At 47.5% G+C, this 16,138-nt stretch overlaps 1 protein-coding gene across 1 annotated transcript; it reads right to left on the bottom strand.

Moving 5' to 3' along the window:
* Positions 1-2,959: 2,959 nt before the first annotated feature.
* Positions 2,960-4,075, bottom strand: POU3F1 (POU class 3 homeobox 1). Its single transcript, XM_058040412.1, has one exon. The coding sequence runs from the start codon at positions 4,073-4,075 to the stop codon at positions 2,960-2,962; it is 1,116 nt and encodes a 371-aa protein (XP_057896395.1).
* Between the last annotated feature and the right edge of the window lie 12,063 nt (positions 4,076-16,138).

Genomic DNA, 16,138 nt, shown 5'->3' with positions numbered 1-16,138 from the left:
GCTCTGGTGCCACCACAGGACCAACCAGAGCCTGAATGCTCTGAAGGGGATCTGAAGGGCCAGGCATTGCTCAGCAGCAGAGAGCTCTGGGTTAGAGCAAGGATTTCCCACCAGCACACACCTAAACCCCTCTCTAAACTGCACTGGCAGTGCTTCTGTTCCTTATCTGCACTTCCTACTTTGTATGTTTACTATTTACTTTGTTAAATAAGTATTTGTACATCTGCTTTTCTTTAGTGGACCAACACCACAGTCCTACCTTTTCTTGCTTTAACACTGATGTAGTAGTATGAGGTCGTGTTTTCACCTTAGTGAGAAACAACCAGCAAGAAAAAAAAAGGAAAAAAAAGAAAAAAAAAGTCTTCCGCCAGTAATTGCCATTTAATCCCTGACCAGGAAAACTAACAAGTTATTCTGAGATAGGCAAACCTTTGGGGCATCTGATTTTTAGAGCAGCTGAGCACTGCAGCAAGGAGGTCTACAAAGAGTATTTTATTTTTGCTGCTCAACAGCACGAGAGAGCAAATGCAGCAGGGCTGCCAGTGCCTTATAGAATGTGACACACTGAACAACCCAAGGGTGCTCATCCTCCCCAGCACTCACAGCACATCTCATCCCTTAGCAGAACACAATGTGAAAACTGACCCTGCCCTTCTGAGTATCAATACAAATCCTGTTTGCCATCCAGGTTAGCTCACAATGAAGAGGTTACTGAAATGTCTCCTGCTATAGAAAATCAGCACAATTAAACATTCAATGCAAACGAGTTTGTTTTCTTTAAGAAACAAGCAAACAAAAAAAACCCCTCTTTTGTTCAGTTTTGTTTCTTCTTCCCTTAAAGCCTGGCTGTCACACAGAAATTCTCAAGCAAAGGCTGCAATTACAGCATGACAAAACACTAAAAACAATGGTACATGTGTGGGGAACACACGAGGTAACAGCCAAGGACAGATTCTCAGAGTTGGAAATTAATTTAAACGCTGTCATGATACATTGACTGAAATCCTTAAATCATCTTCCTCCTTTACTTTTTTACTGGAGTGTATCATCTAAGCTACTACATCTGCAGAGCTATTTAGAAATTAGTAAATATTCAGTAAAAACAGCGAAACTTTTTGAATTCAGGATCTCTACCATTCTCTGCTCTTCTATAAAAACCAATCTCATTACAAAAAAGGAAGCTAAGCCTGTAGCAAAAGCTGACAGAACACACACTGCACACTAAGCCCTTTAAGTGAGATTTTGTATTATGCTCTGCATGCCAAGGGAAGTTATTAATACCCTAACCCACAGCACTCACTGGCTGGTTTGTATCACAAAGTGAACCATTTCTTTACAGGGTATTTGATGAAATAACCGCTCAAAGTGACTTTATTTTAAAATCTCAAAAATCAGTTTACTTTTTGAATTTTGAATGAGAACTTGATAGTCTTGTATTAGCTGATGTAGAATAGCTACATTAGAAGAAACATTGAAAATGCACTAAATTATAACATTATCAATGGCAAATGTGACATTGCTTAGACAAGTAATATACACCCCCACCAAAGGCACAAAATGCAACAAAATCAAACTGCAACGAAGACAAGAATTTTCAAGTATAAATTTTCAAGAGTAAGTTACATTTGGTATGTTAGAATTTTTTATATATATTAAAAAGTATTGTACACAAACTGCAATGCACAATGCCGTGCTTTCGCTAGAAAATCCCCTTTAAAGCTTCTGTTTTCACAGCACATAATTTGTACTGAATAAAGTGGGGAAACCATCCAGTGCCAGATGGGAGAACATCAGTAGATTCTCTGCCAACTAAAAAAAGAAAGAATTTGGTCCTTTGCTACCAGATTTCGATCAAGTATTTAATCAGTGCAAGAGCTCTGTACGGGAACATTTTTCAAAAGTTCTCCCAACACACAAAAAACACCGCAGGAATCCAAGGACCTGCAAAGGCAAACAATCCTCACATGCGACTTTTCTTGGTGCTGCAAGAGAAGGTTTAGAGATGCAGGATCACTCTTCCAAGAACCGACAGGCTGAAAATACATTTTTCTGCGTTTTCTTGGCAAAACCACCAAACACTCGGGCATGAAACCACGGCAAGGAAAAGCTGGTGATTCAGAGAAAGCGAAGAGCGTGGTTTGAGCAGAAAGAATCTACTCGGAACACCAGCGTGCGTGGATTACCCTGCGATGCACGGGAGGAAAGTTCCGTGCGGGCTGTTCGGTGGAGAGCCGCGCTCGGATCGGTCAGAACCCCGCGGGGAAAGGTGCGGGGAACACGGCAGCGCACAAAGAGCATCCACGCAGGGCAAGGGGCGAGCCCGAAGCGCGGAGAGCCACGCTGGGATCGCTAAAAACCCTGCGGGGAAAGGTGCACAAAGAGCATCCACACAGAGAAGCGGCTCGGCCGGGCAAACCCCCGCCGGGCACGAACCGATACGGCAACGGGAACCACCGGCCGCGCTCCGAGCCTGCAAAGACGACACGAGACCGGTTCCTGGGTAAATGGTTTATGTAAGTAATAAAATATTTACTATAACATAAATAGAAACGTACCCTCGCAGTTCTACATTGGTTTTTTTTTTTTTTTGCAATAAGAGATACAAAAAAAAAAAAAAAAAAAAAAAAAACAAACCGAAAACCCCCAGGGGAATGGACCGGACTGAACCCACCAACGAACGGGAGGGTGGTGCGAGCTCCGCGCACGGTTAGAAATAAATAGAGACGGGCCGGGAAATGGTTTCGAAGCGTCCCCCCGGGCCGGGCCGAGCCGGGGGCGCCGCCGCCTCCCGGCCGCGCGAGGAAGGGAATAAATTAGAGATCGCAAACCTTTGGCTACTGCTGCGGCGGCCGCTGCGGCTCCGGCGGGCGAATAAATAGAGCGGGCGGCCGGGCCAGTCTGAGAATAAATTAAAACGCGTCCCCCGCTGCCCGCGCCCGCCGCGCCGCCGTCGGGGCAGTCACGGCACGGCGCCGGGCAGCGCGTGGTGCAGCGGCGAAGTGTCCGCCTGTGCGTAAACGTCCTCCATGGGGGGATGCGGGACCCCGGCCGGCGTCATGCGCTTCTCCTTCTGCCGCCGGTTGCAGAACCAGACCCGCACCACCTCTTTCTCCAGCTGCAGGGAGTCCGCCAGCGAGGTGATCTCGTGCGCCGAGGGCTTGGGGCACTTGAGGAAGTGGTTCTCCAGGGCGCCCTTGACGCCCACCTCGATGGACGTCCGCTTCTTCCTCTTCCTCCCCTGCGCCGCGATCTTGTCCAGGTTGGTGGGGCTGCCCGTGCTGGAGTCCGTCTCCTCCAGCCACTTGTTGAGCAGCGGCTTCAGCTTGCACATGTTCTTGAAGCTCAGCTGCAGCGCCTCGAACCGGCAGATGGTGGTCTGCGAGAAGACGTTCCCGTACAGGGTGCCCAGCGCCAGCCCCACGTCGGCCTGCGTGAAGCCCAGCTTGATCCGCCGCTGCTTGAACTGCTTGGCGAACTGCTCCAGGTCGTCGGAGCTGGGCGCGTCCTCGTCCGACGGCTCGGGCGGCCCCAGCGGCGGCGGCGACGCCGCCAGCTCGTGGCCTCCCGCCTCCTCGGCGCCCAGCGGGTCGCGCAGCCCGTGGTGCAGCGCGGGCGCCGGCGGGCCCAGCATCCCGTTGAGGCCCGCGTAGGGCTGCGCGTAGAGCAGCGGCTGCCCCGACGGCGGGGACATGGGCGGCAGGTGGTGCGCGCCGCCCTGCGCCCAGCCGCCCGCCGCGCCGCCCGCCGCCGGCTGGTGCACCAGGTGCGGCCGGTGGTGGAAGGCGGCGGCCGACAGCTCTTCGCGGGGTCCCGGTGGGCCGCCCTTGGCGTGCTCGGCGGGCGGAAGGTGCGCGCCCCCTCCGCCCCCGCCGCTGCCCCAGTCCGTGCCGGCGCTGGGCAGCCACTGGTGGTGCGCCAGCCCGACGGCGTGCCCGGCGGCGGGGGCCAGTCCCTGCAGGTACTCGTGGTGCATCATCTTCTGCACCTCGCGGTACGTGGTGCCCTGGTGCAGGCGGTCGCCGTCGGGGTGCATGAGCGCGGCGGAGCGCGGCAGGTACTGCGCGGCGGCGGCCATCGCGTGTGCGCCGCGCCGCCCGCGCCGCGCTTTAGAGCCGCGCGCCGGGGCGCGGGGCCGCCGCGCGCCCGCCCCGCCCCCGCGCCCCATTGGCCCGCCCGCCGCCGCGGGTGGCGCGCGCCGCCCCGCCATAGGGCGCCGCCGGCGGGAGGGCCCCGCCCCGCGCCGCCCGCTCGCCATTGGCCGGCGGCGGGAGGGCGCTGCCCACGGGATTGGCCGGCGGGGAGATGGGCGGGGCGGCCCGCGGCGGAGCGGGCGCCGATTGGAGGAGCGCGGTTCATTCATGCCGAGCTGCCGGCGGCCGCGCGGGCCGGGCGCGGACCCGGTGCCCGCATCTCCGCCCGCTCCCTGTGCCCGCTCCCTCTGCCCGCACCTTGTGCCCACACCTTGTGCCCGCACCTTGTGCCCGCTCCCTGTGTCCGCTCCCTCTGCCCTCACCCTGTGCCCGCATCTCTGCCCGCACTCTGTGCCAGCTCGCCGTACCCGAGCCCTGTGCCCGCATCTCTGCCCGCAGCCTCTGCCCGCTCCCCGTGCCCACTCCCTCTGCTGAATTTTGGCTGCTGCCAGGCGGGTGGGCAGCTCTGGCTCCTGCAGTCGCTGTGCGGGGGTGGCCCCTGGGGCTCAGCCACTGGACTGCGTCCTAATCCAGACCCAGTTGGGACGTTAAAAGTCGTGATTGAGGTTTTTTGGTAAACTTGGACCCCAGAAAGGTGGGAGCTCCTTCCTAAAGCAAGGGCCAAGAAATGAGGATCTGAGATTGTTTGGGCGTCATGGGAAATGTGGGTCTTGGATGCTGCCTCAGAGGCAAGTCTCTGAGCCGGTTTGAGGGTTGGCACGGGATAAAGGGTGGAGGAATTTGTGGGAAAAGACAATGACAACAAGAAACAGACACGTCTGGCAGTGCTGGGAGGGGGGCAAGGGATGTCTTAATTAAGCCAGCTCCAGACTTCATCTGGGGCTTGAGGCCCAAAGTGAATCAGGTGGGCACCAGGAGCATTCATCACTTCTAAATTTAATCTTTGTCCCTGTGCTCTGTTGCAGGGTGGGAGCAGAGACAGCGACCTTTGCCAAGGGCTCTGGTGCACAATGGACTGTCGGATCAATACGTGTACGAGTGTAACATGTCAACATCCCTGCACCTCCTCAGCTGGCCAGGGTGGCCTTGCTGCTGCTGAGGACATTAACTGCAGCCTCCTGAAAGGCTTTTTGTGAGGTGTGCCACATCCCCTCCTGTGCGCTGGGGGCACTTTGGCATTTCGGGGTACCAAAGCATTGATTTGGGCCAGGGTCCTCCAGGTCTGCATGGTTGGAGCCAGCAGGCAGAAAAACCAGTTTGGGCTTCTGGGTTTGGGGGCACAAAGCTGCAGCACCCCAGAGTAGCACACGGGCAGCACAGTGCCCACCTCTGCCCTCACTGGCACCTTGTCCTGGTGGCCCTGTGGGTGCCAGAGGGTGAAAGTGCTGCCACAACCACCCTGTGCTCACTGATTTCACCCACGCTGAGCCTCATCCTCCAGCCTGGGATCACACGGGGCTGGAGAGCTCTGTGTGCTCCTCCAGGCTTGCAGGTGACAACACCCAGAGCCCCAGGAGCTGCTCCTGCCTTTCAGCAACCCAGGGCTGGTCCATGGCAAGGGCTCAGCATCCTGTCAGAGGTGGACCTTGCTTGCTTGGATCATGGAAAGAGCAGCCAGGAGGGTGGCACACCTTGCTGCTGGCAGTCGCAGTATCCGCTGGCTTTGGGGACAAGTTTGGGACTGAACACCTGCATTTTTTTGCTCTGGAATTACATGCAATTATTCTCTTTTCAGGGGTACAGCCCTAGAGAATGGCTGGACTTTGTAGGAGAGATGGGTTCCTATAGATCATGCAGGATATTTCATCAGGAGAATAATTCATCTTCCTTATTTTCCTGAGGAATCCTTTGCCCACACTGCACACGTTGGTAATGAATAGAAGCCTTTCAAATGATTCAGTGACATGCTGTAAAATATCATACTTGGTTAAGCATTTTCTCTATATTTTTTCTGACCTAGACTCATATTCATGTCAACTCTCCATGATGCAGTGCTGTAATATTAAAATTTTTGGTAGCCAATTGCTTTTGATATTTATATCCATTTTTAAGGGAATCACAATGAATAAATGTGCCCAGCTCTAACTTTATGCAAAATAAGCTGTGTGTAAATCAGTAAATCATTAATAGAATGAATCATTTCCAAAGGCTGAAGACTGGATTGCATTTCAAATTTTCATCTGTTCTATATGTTTCAGAAATTACCAAAGGAGAAACCATATCATGTGTGATAACTGAGGTGCCCATCACAGACTGTCTGCACAGTAGTGCTGGTTTATGTTTGACCAAATGATCTTTGTAAACCAAGGCACTCATTGTGCTCTGGGCTTGTTCTGCTTAACAGAAACACACTTTAAAAACTGGGAACAGCAAACAGCAGGGGAAGATGCAAAATTCCCATTTAACTCCTCCCTCAGTGATTCCCAGCTCCAGAAGTCAGAGCCAGGTTGCAAAGTTCTCTATTTTGAAGGAGACAAAAGCAAAGGAGAGGGTGTAGAACCTAAGTAAGGAGGACAGGAAGGATTAAGATGCCTGTACAAGCACTAACTTCAAGAGCCAGACCTGCATATTCCTGGTATCCCTGTATCCACTGAGGTCAGGAATTGAGGAGCTGCAGAGCTTAAAAGACCCTACCAAGATTTCATTATGTTGCAAGTGCCTTCCTATTTTTTAAAAAATAATTTCTTATTATATAAAAATATTTTAAAAAATAATTTTATTATATATTTTATTACATTTTTATAGTATGTATTTATAAATAGAATTTATAGTATTTTAATAAATAATTTAATATTTAAAAATTAAGTAATTTAATAATTCTTAATTTTAATTTAAAAAATAATAAATATTTAATGAATTATATATATAATATAACGTTAATATATTTTATATATTATATAACATATTTTGTTATATTAATATGTATTTTATGTATAATATAATATAATATAATATAATATAATATAATATAATATAATATAATATGATATAATATAATATAGTATAATATAATATAATATAATATAATATAATATAATATAATATAATATAATATAATATAATATAATATAATATAATATAATATAATATAATATAATATAATATAATATAATATAATATAATATATAGATTTTTTAAAATATATATATTTTACATAGCTTTTCAGAGCCATAGCATCCAGCAAATCCCTGTAGGAGGGCATCCAGGTTTCCTAGCAAAACCCAGTTCCTTCATTAAGCCTTGCCAGGGATATTGGCATGCAGTCCATTCCCTCTTGAAGGAATAAACAACCCCATGGGCGATGTTCAATATGATTCATTCTCTGTGTGACTGTGACAGCATCAGAACCTGCCTAATGCAGCTGGGTCTGAGGCTGGTGGGAGGACTGCAACAATAATAATGAGGAGGCTGAGCAGGGAGGGAGCGGAGCTGGGGCTGCTGTGCACAGCCAGGGATGCAGCCCCTGCTCTGCCGTGCCCTGAGCAGCCCCAGGGCACTCAGGGCTGCTGGGGAATGCTCTGGGATGAGGAGCTGTGTCCTGTCAGGGCATCTGGGACACATCTGGGCCTCCTGCACTGAGGGGGCAGCTGCTGCTGTTGCTGTCTGGGCCCCTCTCAGACAGCAGCTGGAACAGCTGGATGGAACATTGGAGCAGTGTGGGTGCCACGGGACACAGAAATGGCAAGAGTTTCTCACAGTGACTTGTGAGGATTTTTAGGGAGTTGTAAGGATGTGATAACTTGTTAAGCATAAACTGTCTACGAGTCTCGGGGGTCTCCGTGGTCAGGATGACCCCGAGATGTGTCACAAAGTCTCTTTTCCCAGCCTGGCACCCAAAGAAGGAGCCAGGATTCTTCTGTTCTCATTCTCAAGGTTGTTTATTATTTCTTGTCTATGACATTCTCTCTCTGACCTGCTGAGGTCTGTCTGGCAGGTCAGTTTGTGGCACAGTCCCTGCCCTTGGGGTGGTGTTGGCTTTTTATACTAAGAACTACCTGTACTTTATTTACAATAATTTTCTAATACCTATCACCTATGTTAGACAGTCTGTCTGTACTCTAAACCAATCCAGAAGTGCCACCATGACAGCAGAAGATGGAGGCCAAGAAGAAGGAGAAAGACAGTACATACCCAGATTCCTCCATCTTGTCTCCTGAACCCCTATTCTAAATCCCCAAAATTCTACATTTCACCCTGTGATAAACTCACTATCATTCTATTCAAACTCTTGTGGCTTGTGCATCTTCACACAAAGTTGGTAATTGTTTTTTCCACGGGCTAAAATCAAAGGCACAGGTGGTTTTAACTCTGTGCCAGGGTCTCTGAGCCCCCTGCCAGGGTCTCCAGGGCAGCCAGAGGAATTTCCAGGGTTCTGACATACAAGTGGCATTTTTCTACTTTATCTTTCAGTTATTTTCAAAGACAGTGTGTGAGGAAGATGTTTTTGCTAATTAGCCAATCAAATAAAATCTGTCATATCACTCCATAAAAACCGCTCAATTCTCTTGAATAAAACCTTCTTTACTCTTTCTTCAATACTGCCTCCTGATTATTCCTGTGTTATTCTCAACACAAAAATGACGGAGCAGGGGCTCTGCACCATCTCTGCAGCAGGGAAAGGCACCTGCATTTCCTGTCAGCTGAGAGGAGGCCAAGAGTCAATTCTCCAAGTAAAATCTGCCTCTAAGTGTGAAACTGCCCTGAGAAGAGGCAGCATTTCCCAGAATTTTTAGCATTTTGCCTAAATGTCTTTCATCTAGGACATCTAGGAGCACAAATAAGAAATTTTTGCAACTTTTTGGGTGGCTATACCTTTTGGCAAAATCTTATTTTTTGCTTTGCTCATTTAAACGTGCAGAATTCTTAATTTGGTGAGTGACAGTGAACAGGTTAGTGGCTGGGACAGCAGTGAATTAAAAAAAATTAAACAGTGAATTTAAAGCTAGAGAGGAAGAGAACTGGAGAATAAATCATTAAGAACAGTTGATACAAATGTTTGAGGTGTGCTCACTGTGATTAGCTGTAGTCATATACAGTCCTGTAATTATTTGAAAATTGTCCAGAAATAAGTTCTCCTGAGACCAAAATGAATGCAAAAAATGCTGTTGTGATCTTTTATTGAATCAATGAAATTTAGATTAGGCAGTCACTAAATTCCTGTTTACACAACAGACCTTAATGGCTCCAAAGGAAGCGCTCAAATGCAGTCGACAAATAATCCCTATTTATGAAAGCCCCATAATATTCATTTACATAATCCCCACTTTAAAAAGCTATATCAGCTCTAAACTTCTTCAGCTCAGAGATATGCCCCAGGGGATTAAAAGCAATAAACAAAACAAAGGGAAAAAGACGTACACACACATCCACCACCACGCACCACAGCCTTTGGGATTATCACAGGCAGGAGGAGGCAGGGACAACCCAGAGCTCTGCTCACCCCACTCCACCTCCAGCAGGGTCTGTGCGTGTGCACAGAGATGAATCCATGAATCCACGCACATCCCATGGCTTGGAGCACGTGTGTGGCACTGCAGTGACCGTGTTCACAGGGGTTCTTGGATGAGGGAAGAGGGGAGGATCTGACTCCATGGTTCAGAAGGCTGATTTGTTATTTTATGATATGTATTACATTGAAACTATACTAAAAGAATAGAAGAATAGGTTTCATCAGAAGGTTAGCTAAGAATAGAAAAGGAATGATAACAAAAGCTTCTGTCTCAGAGAGTCCCAGCCAGCTCACTGTGATTGTCCATTAATTAGAAACAACCAACATGGACCAATCACAGATGCACCTGTTGCATCCCACAGCAGCAGATAATCAATGTTTACATTTTGTTCCTGAGACCTCTCAGCTTCTCAGGAGGAAAAATCCTAAGGAAAGGATTTTTCATAGAAGATGTCTGTGACACTGCACTGTCTCTCTGCATTCTGTCTCTCCTGGCTTTTTTCACAAATACAAACTTGGCTCATCCTGTGTGCCCAGGAAGGGCCATAATGAAACCAGCAGCCTTACTCGTGTTTTGAGGTGTGTGTAGCAGCTTTAGAAGGCAGCTGATAGGACACAGAGCTGTGGGTTGTGCACTTTATTTGTGCTCAAGATGACTGGGCAGTTGCTGATATTCCCATGGGACGGATGTGGCATTTTGCTGTCGAGGTGCTGTCTTTGAGATAAGAGCTATGGCAGGGCAGGGACCTGCACCAAGAATGTTAATGTTGCTGAAGGGTTTGAATTTAAAAAAAGCTGTTCTTTACTGTGGAAAACAAGCTGCTTATGAAAAGCTGATTGTTCAGAAGTGTGAATTTTGGAGACTGATTTCTTTCCTTCTGAAATGTTGCCTTGTCTTTGCTTAGGAACAAAACTTTATGAGTCTTGTCTGGTGGAGCCTGAGTTTTGAAACTCTGGTAATTGGATCCAATCTATATTGGATTCAGTCAAAGTAAGAAAGGAAAATAGAATTAATTTCCAGCTCAAGAGAAATACATTTGCTGTGTGTACTTTCTGAATTCTGAGCGTCTTTTGCCTCAAACTCTTTGATTAGCATTTATAATATCAATGAGAGCACAGAAGCACAGGAATGTTGGTATTTGCCCTCAGTGAATGCCAGCATTCAGGTGCTGTGGAGTTTGCACAGAACGTCCTTGCCCGGAGCTCCCAGATGTGAGGCCATCCAGATGTGCTGGTGCTGCAGGCAGAGAGGAGAGTGATAACTGCAGATCAGCTGCCTGCCCTGGCCTCTTCCATCTGGCCCAGCCCTTCTCCAAAAGCCAAATGGGATTTTTCTGGTTTGCTGGGGTAGGGCAGGGTCCAGCGTCCCTCTCAGGATGTTTTGCTCACAGTGACCCCGAGAATGTTAAAAGTCTCTTTTCCCAGCCTGGTGCTTGAAGAAGGAGTCAGAGCTCTTCATTTCTGGGTCTCAAGGCTGTTTATTGTTTCTTATCTATAAAAAATTTTCTCCTGCCCTGCTGAGGTCCATCCAGCAGGACAGTTCCAGGCACTCTGCCTGCCCCCAGGGTGGTGTTGTCTCTTTATACTAAAAACTACGTGTACAATATTTACAATCACTTCCCAATACCCATCGCCTATGTTAGACAGTGAGCTTCTACTCTAAACCAGTCCAAAAGTGCCACCATCACTGCAGAAGATGGAGGCCAAGAAGAAGAAGAAGGAGAAAGGCTGGACATGCCCAGTTCCCTCCATCTTGCCTCCTGAGCCCCCATACCAAAACCCCAAAATCCACTTTTCCACCCTGTGATAACTTCACTATTATTCTACCTAAACTGTTGTGGCTTGCTGACCTTCATCTAAGGTTGGTAATTTGCTCCACGGGTAATAATCAAACCCACAGGTGTTCTGGGCTCTGTGCAGGGTCTCTGAGCCCTCTGGCAGGGTCTTGGCCATCCTGGACAGACAGAGGGATGTTCTGGGTTCTCACATGTCCCCTCCTCTCCTTTGCTGCTGCTGCTGTCCCTGCCCACCAGCCCTGCACAGCTCTGCCACCCTCACCCTGGGGAATTCTCTCCTATCTCTGCAAAACGGACAGAAAAATGAAAAATCTTCACCTTAAACGCAGACTCATTCCTGAGTGAGGCCAGGAGTAACAGGAGGGCTGAGCACCAGCTGCCCAAGGCACTGAGTGTCTTTCCCAAAATAAGGTTGGTAATTTCACTCTGTGTGTTCTCAGCTCAGTTCCACCTCAATAATGAAGTTTTTTGGTGTCTGTTTGATGAGGATCTTTGCAGTTTCCATAAAGCAGCCACATGAATAAATAAATACTCAGTTTAGAACAGATAAGACCTGGGGGTGAGTTTGGTGTGGGTTCAGCAAGAAAGATTTTGCATTCAGCGGATAAAGGTGTCCATGGCTGTGGCATCACTTGATCTTGTCAATCCAATATCAACTGGAACAGGGAGAAGAAGCAGCTGATATTCACTGGAGTGCTATATATTATTATATTTTTATATAATAATATAATATGGAGTGCAGTAACAGGTGCTCAGGAATCACCAAACCTGCACCTGGTCAGGAACTCTCCTGTGCTTGCCCAGAAATCTGCAAAGACCAATTGCTGAGGAAGGAATTGTATAGAGAATAGTTCATTTTTACATTTTCCAGTCATATTTGGTGCAGGACATGAGTGTTCCTTCATTCAACATTGGTTCCTGTAATCATGCACAGAGCTGCCTGTCGCTATTTACAGACCACACTTCCCAAACTGAGGTGTTTTGAGCAATGTACAGATACACAAAAACAGGGAGGCAGAAATGTTCTTTGTGGCAAGGCTGAGGTGCAAGTGTTGGGAGATGAAGAGATGAATCCCTGTAATTTTGTTTTTACTACAAATTATGCCTGGCTTAAACTCTCCACCTCAGGCTTTGATCTGCTGTATTGGTGCTAATCCATACATTTATGCTTTGCCAGCATGGATTTAAAGTGGTGTAATTCAGGTTATTCTCCAGACCAAGAGTCCTTCCTCTGCCTGAACTGTCACTGTGTCATAATTGTTGCACTTTTGGTGAATTTTCATCAGCCCAACTGAGGCAGAAGGTGAGTTCAGAAGGAAGGAAAACATCAATTTTTTAATGAATTTACCTTCTCAGGTGATGATGTGCTTTTGGAGAACAGGAATCAGGCACCAGCCTTCAGATTCCTGTTCTCCAGAAGCACATCTTCACCTGAGAGGTAAATTTCTGCTTCTCCTTGCCCTCAGCCCAGCACACTGAGTGTGAACCTGGCTCTGCTCGCACTGGAACAGAGATCTGGAATTTGCTGGTGGCTCTTCACTGGTCCCATTCTGTTCAGGGAAAAGGAAGTGGTGAGCAGCTGGGGTGGCAGATAATGCCTGGGACAGCATCTCACTGAGTAAATGCTCTTTTGTAACCATGGCGCCACCAAATAATTTCATTTTTTCATCTCTTTTTGAGCCAAGCTCAGTCATGAAAATATCAAAATATCAAACCTGGGCAGTTCTGAGGCCTCAACCTTTTGGCAAAATCTTTTTTTTTTTTTTGCTTTGCTCATGTAAATGTGCAGAATTCTCAGTTTGGTGAGTGACAGTTAACAGGTTTAGTGGCTGGAACAACAGTGAATTTTAAAAAATTAAAAACTTCTCTTTGTGTGTTGCTTCTCAGCAACCTACAGGCCTCCCTTTGGCCATTTCTTTAATCATTTAAATACTTCTATTAACAAAAACAGAGCACTTATGGGGGGGGGGTCTATAAGCACCATGGAAACACCAAAACACAGCTGGAAAACAAATTTTTCTCACCTGGAAACCTAATTTTTGTAGGGTCTCACCTGGAAAACAAATTTTTCTTGTGCAAACCAAGAGCATTGAATGGACTGAGTGGGAAGAGCAGGTGCTGTGGAGGATAAACCTTTGCAGATTCAGGTTCTGCAGTTGGGGCAGGAGGAGCTGAGGATGAGGAGCCCGCTCGGTGCCTTGGCAGGCTGCTCCACCTGTGAGTCAGCTCTGCAGGAGCCTCACCAGCCCCTTGGCCAGACAAGCTGTGCCTTCATTAACTCTTTCCTGTAGGAGACGTAGAAGCCAATTAATTACAACCCAGGCTTTATTCCATTAAACTCCTCTGAGCTCCAGGGGAAGAGCCTTGAGATTCTGCTCTGATCCTGCTGCCACTGACGCCTGTGAAATCTCTCCACAGACTTGGATGGGGAGAGACATTAATTCCATGTTTGCTCAGAGCATGGCCAGTGCTCTGACTGCAGCCCCTCTTCGCAGTCAGACCTGCCTTGGGGACACGAATCGTCCTCAGAGAGCAGTTTCTGCTGCTTCCAGGGACAATGGACCAGGTGGCCACACACTGGGGTTATTATCAAAGCCTTGCTCCTCTGCCTGATCTCAAACTTCCATTCTGCTGCTCCCTGTGAAGACAAACCCTGAGCTGGTCGCCTTTCCAACTGAACTGGCTTCATTTAGTTGAATTTTCACAGAGGGATCATCACATCTGAAGTGGCATCATATCAAATGCAGCAGGGGGAATCTGCAAAGCAGCACCTGCTCTTCCCACTCAGTCCATTCAATGCTCTTGGTTTGCACAAGAAAACTTTCTTCCAGGTGAGACCCTGCGCATCCAGCTGTGCTTTGATGTTTCCATGGTGCTTATGGACTCCCCATAAGTGCTCTTTTTGGTTAATAGAACTATTTAAATGGTTAATGAAATGGCCAAAGGGAGGCCTGAGGGTTGCTGAGAAGCAACACACAAAGAGAAGTCACTGGTGACATCACACAGCTTTGCTTCTACAACAGAAATCTTCACAAGCAGAGATTGTTACAGCTCCACAGAGATGGCAAGTCTTAGAAAAGAACTGTTCCTAAATCTCCTTTTCATAAAGTATTTGTGCTTCAAAGAAGGCAGAGGACTGGATGTAGGCTGTCTGTGTCCTATGGACTGCATTGTTGAGGAGAAAAAAGTGATTCCTGCTGTGCCACAGGAGCAGGAACCACCAAGTTAGGTGCCATCACCCAGTGCCCCACTGCAGACATGTCCTTGCATGGGTCCTGAAGCCAAAGCCACTGTGCCCTGCACAAGCAGCTTGAGTTTATTCATGGGTTCATTTATTAATTTTCTTGGGTGTTTGGTGTGGAGCAGGTACAAGTAATGAAAGGAGTGGTGTTATTTATACAGCACATGAAAATGCAGCTGTTCTGGGAGCAGTTTTGGTCACTGCAGTATGAGAAGGACAGCAAGCTATGAAGGAGTGTCCAAAGGAGGAAAATGAAGAAGCTTAAGGGGAAGCTGAAGTCCCTTGGTCAGTGAGGAGCAGCTGATCTCACTTGGTCTGTTCAGCTGGAGAAGAGGACATTGAGGGGACACTCATCACAGTTACAGCTTTCCTGTGAGGGGAAAAGAAGGGGCAGGTGCTGATCTCTCTGGTGACCAGTGACAGGACCTGAGGGAATGGCCTGGAGCTGTGTCAGGGGAGGTTTTGGTTGGATATTAGTCAAAGGTTCTGCCCCAGAGGGTGGCTGGGCACTGAACAGGCTCCTCAGGGCAGTGGTTACAGCACCAAACATGACAGAGTTCCAGAAGGGTTTGGGCAGCACTCTCAGGCACGTGGTGTGACTTTGGGAACAGTTCTGTGCAGGGCCAGAATCAGCTCAATGATCCTTGTGAGTCCCTTCCAACTCAGCTCATTCTGTTATTCTGTGATTTTGGATGTAGGACAGCAGAGTTCAAAGTCAAATTTCCCTTTGTTCCTGTGTGTTGCAAGGAGCTCACTGGCATGGGCCCAGGACTTCTCAGACTGGTTGCAGGACTGTCTCAGCCAAGCTCTGATCAGTGCCACAACTTGTATTTCTTGTGTGGGCATCAAACTCCCACTGCAGTCAACAGGCCCTCAGGATCTGCTCTTTCTCTCCAGCCATGGTGCAATGTTGTGTCCTCTCTTCACCCTGACTACTGTTCTGAACCCCTTTCCTTCCAGTCTCACTTATTTGGGTCAACATTTCCTACAGACAAAAATTCTCGACAAAATTCTCAGCAGCAACACAGAGGATTTGCTTTCTACCTGCTGTGGTTTGCAGCTTGGATGTGTCCTGTTGTGTTTGCTGGGTGCCCAGATGAAGGAAGGAATGATGAATCTGACTCCATGTTCTCAGAAGGCTAATTTATTATTTTATGATACTATATTATATTAAAGAATACTATACTATACTAAAGAATATTATACTATACTATACTATACTATACTATACTATACTATACTATACTATACTATACTATACTAAATAATACAGAAAGGATACTTACAGAATGCTGAAAAGATAATAATGAAAACTCTCCAGAGTCCTGACACAGCTTGGCACTAATTGGCCAATGAGTGAAAATAACTCACAGCAGAAATCCAATGAAACAATCACCTGTGGATAAACAATCTCCAAACACATTCTACTGGAGCAAAACACAGAAGAAGCAAATCAGATAATTATTGTTTTCATTTTTCTCTGAGGCTTCTCAGCTTCCCA

This window comes from Melospiza georgiana, chromosome 24 (genome assembly GCF_028018845.1).
Source record: "Melospiza georgiana isolate bMelGeo1 chromosome 24, bMelGeo1.pri, whole genome shotgun sequence".
NCBI lineage: Eukaryota > Metazoa > Chordata > Aves > Passeriformes > Passerellidae > Melospiza > Melospiza georgiana.
The sequence above is the reverse complement of the archived record's forward strand: the minus strand, read 5'-3'. Positions and strand labels throughout refer to the sequence as shown.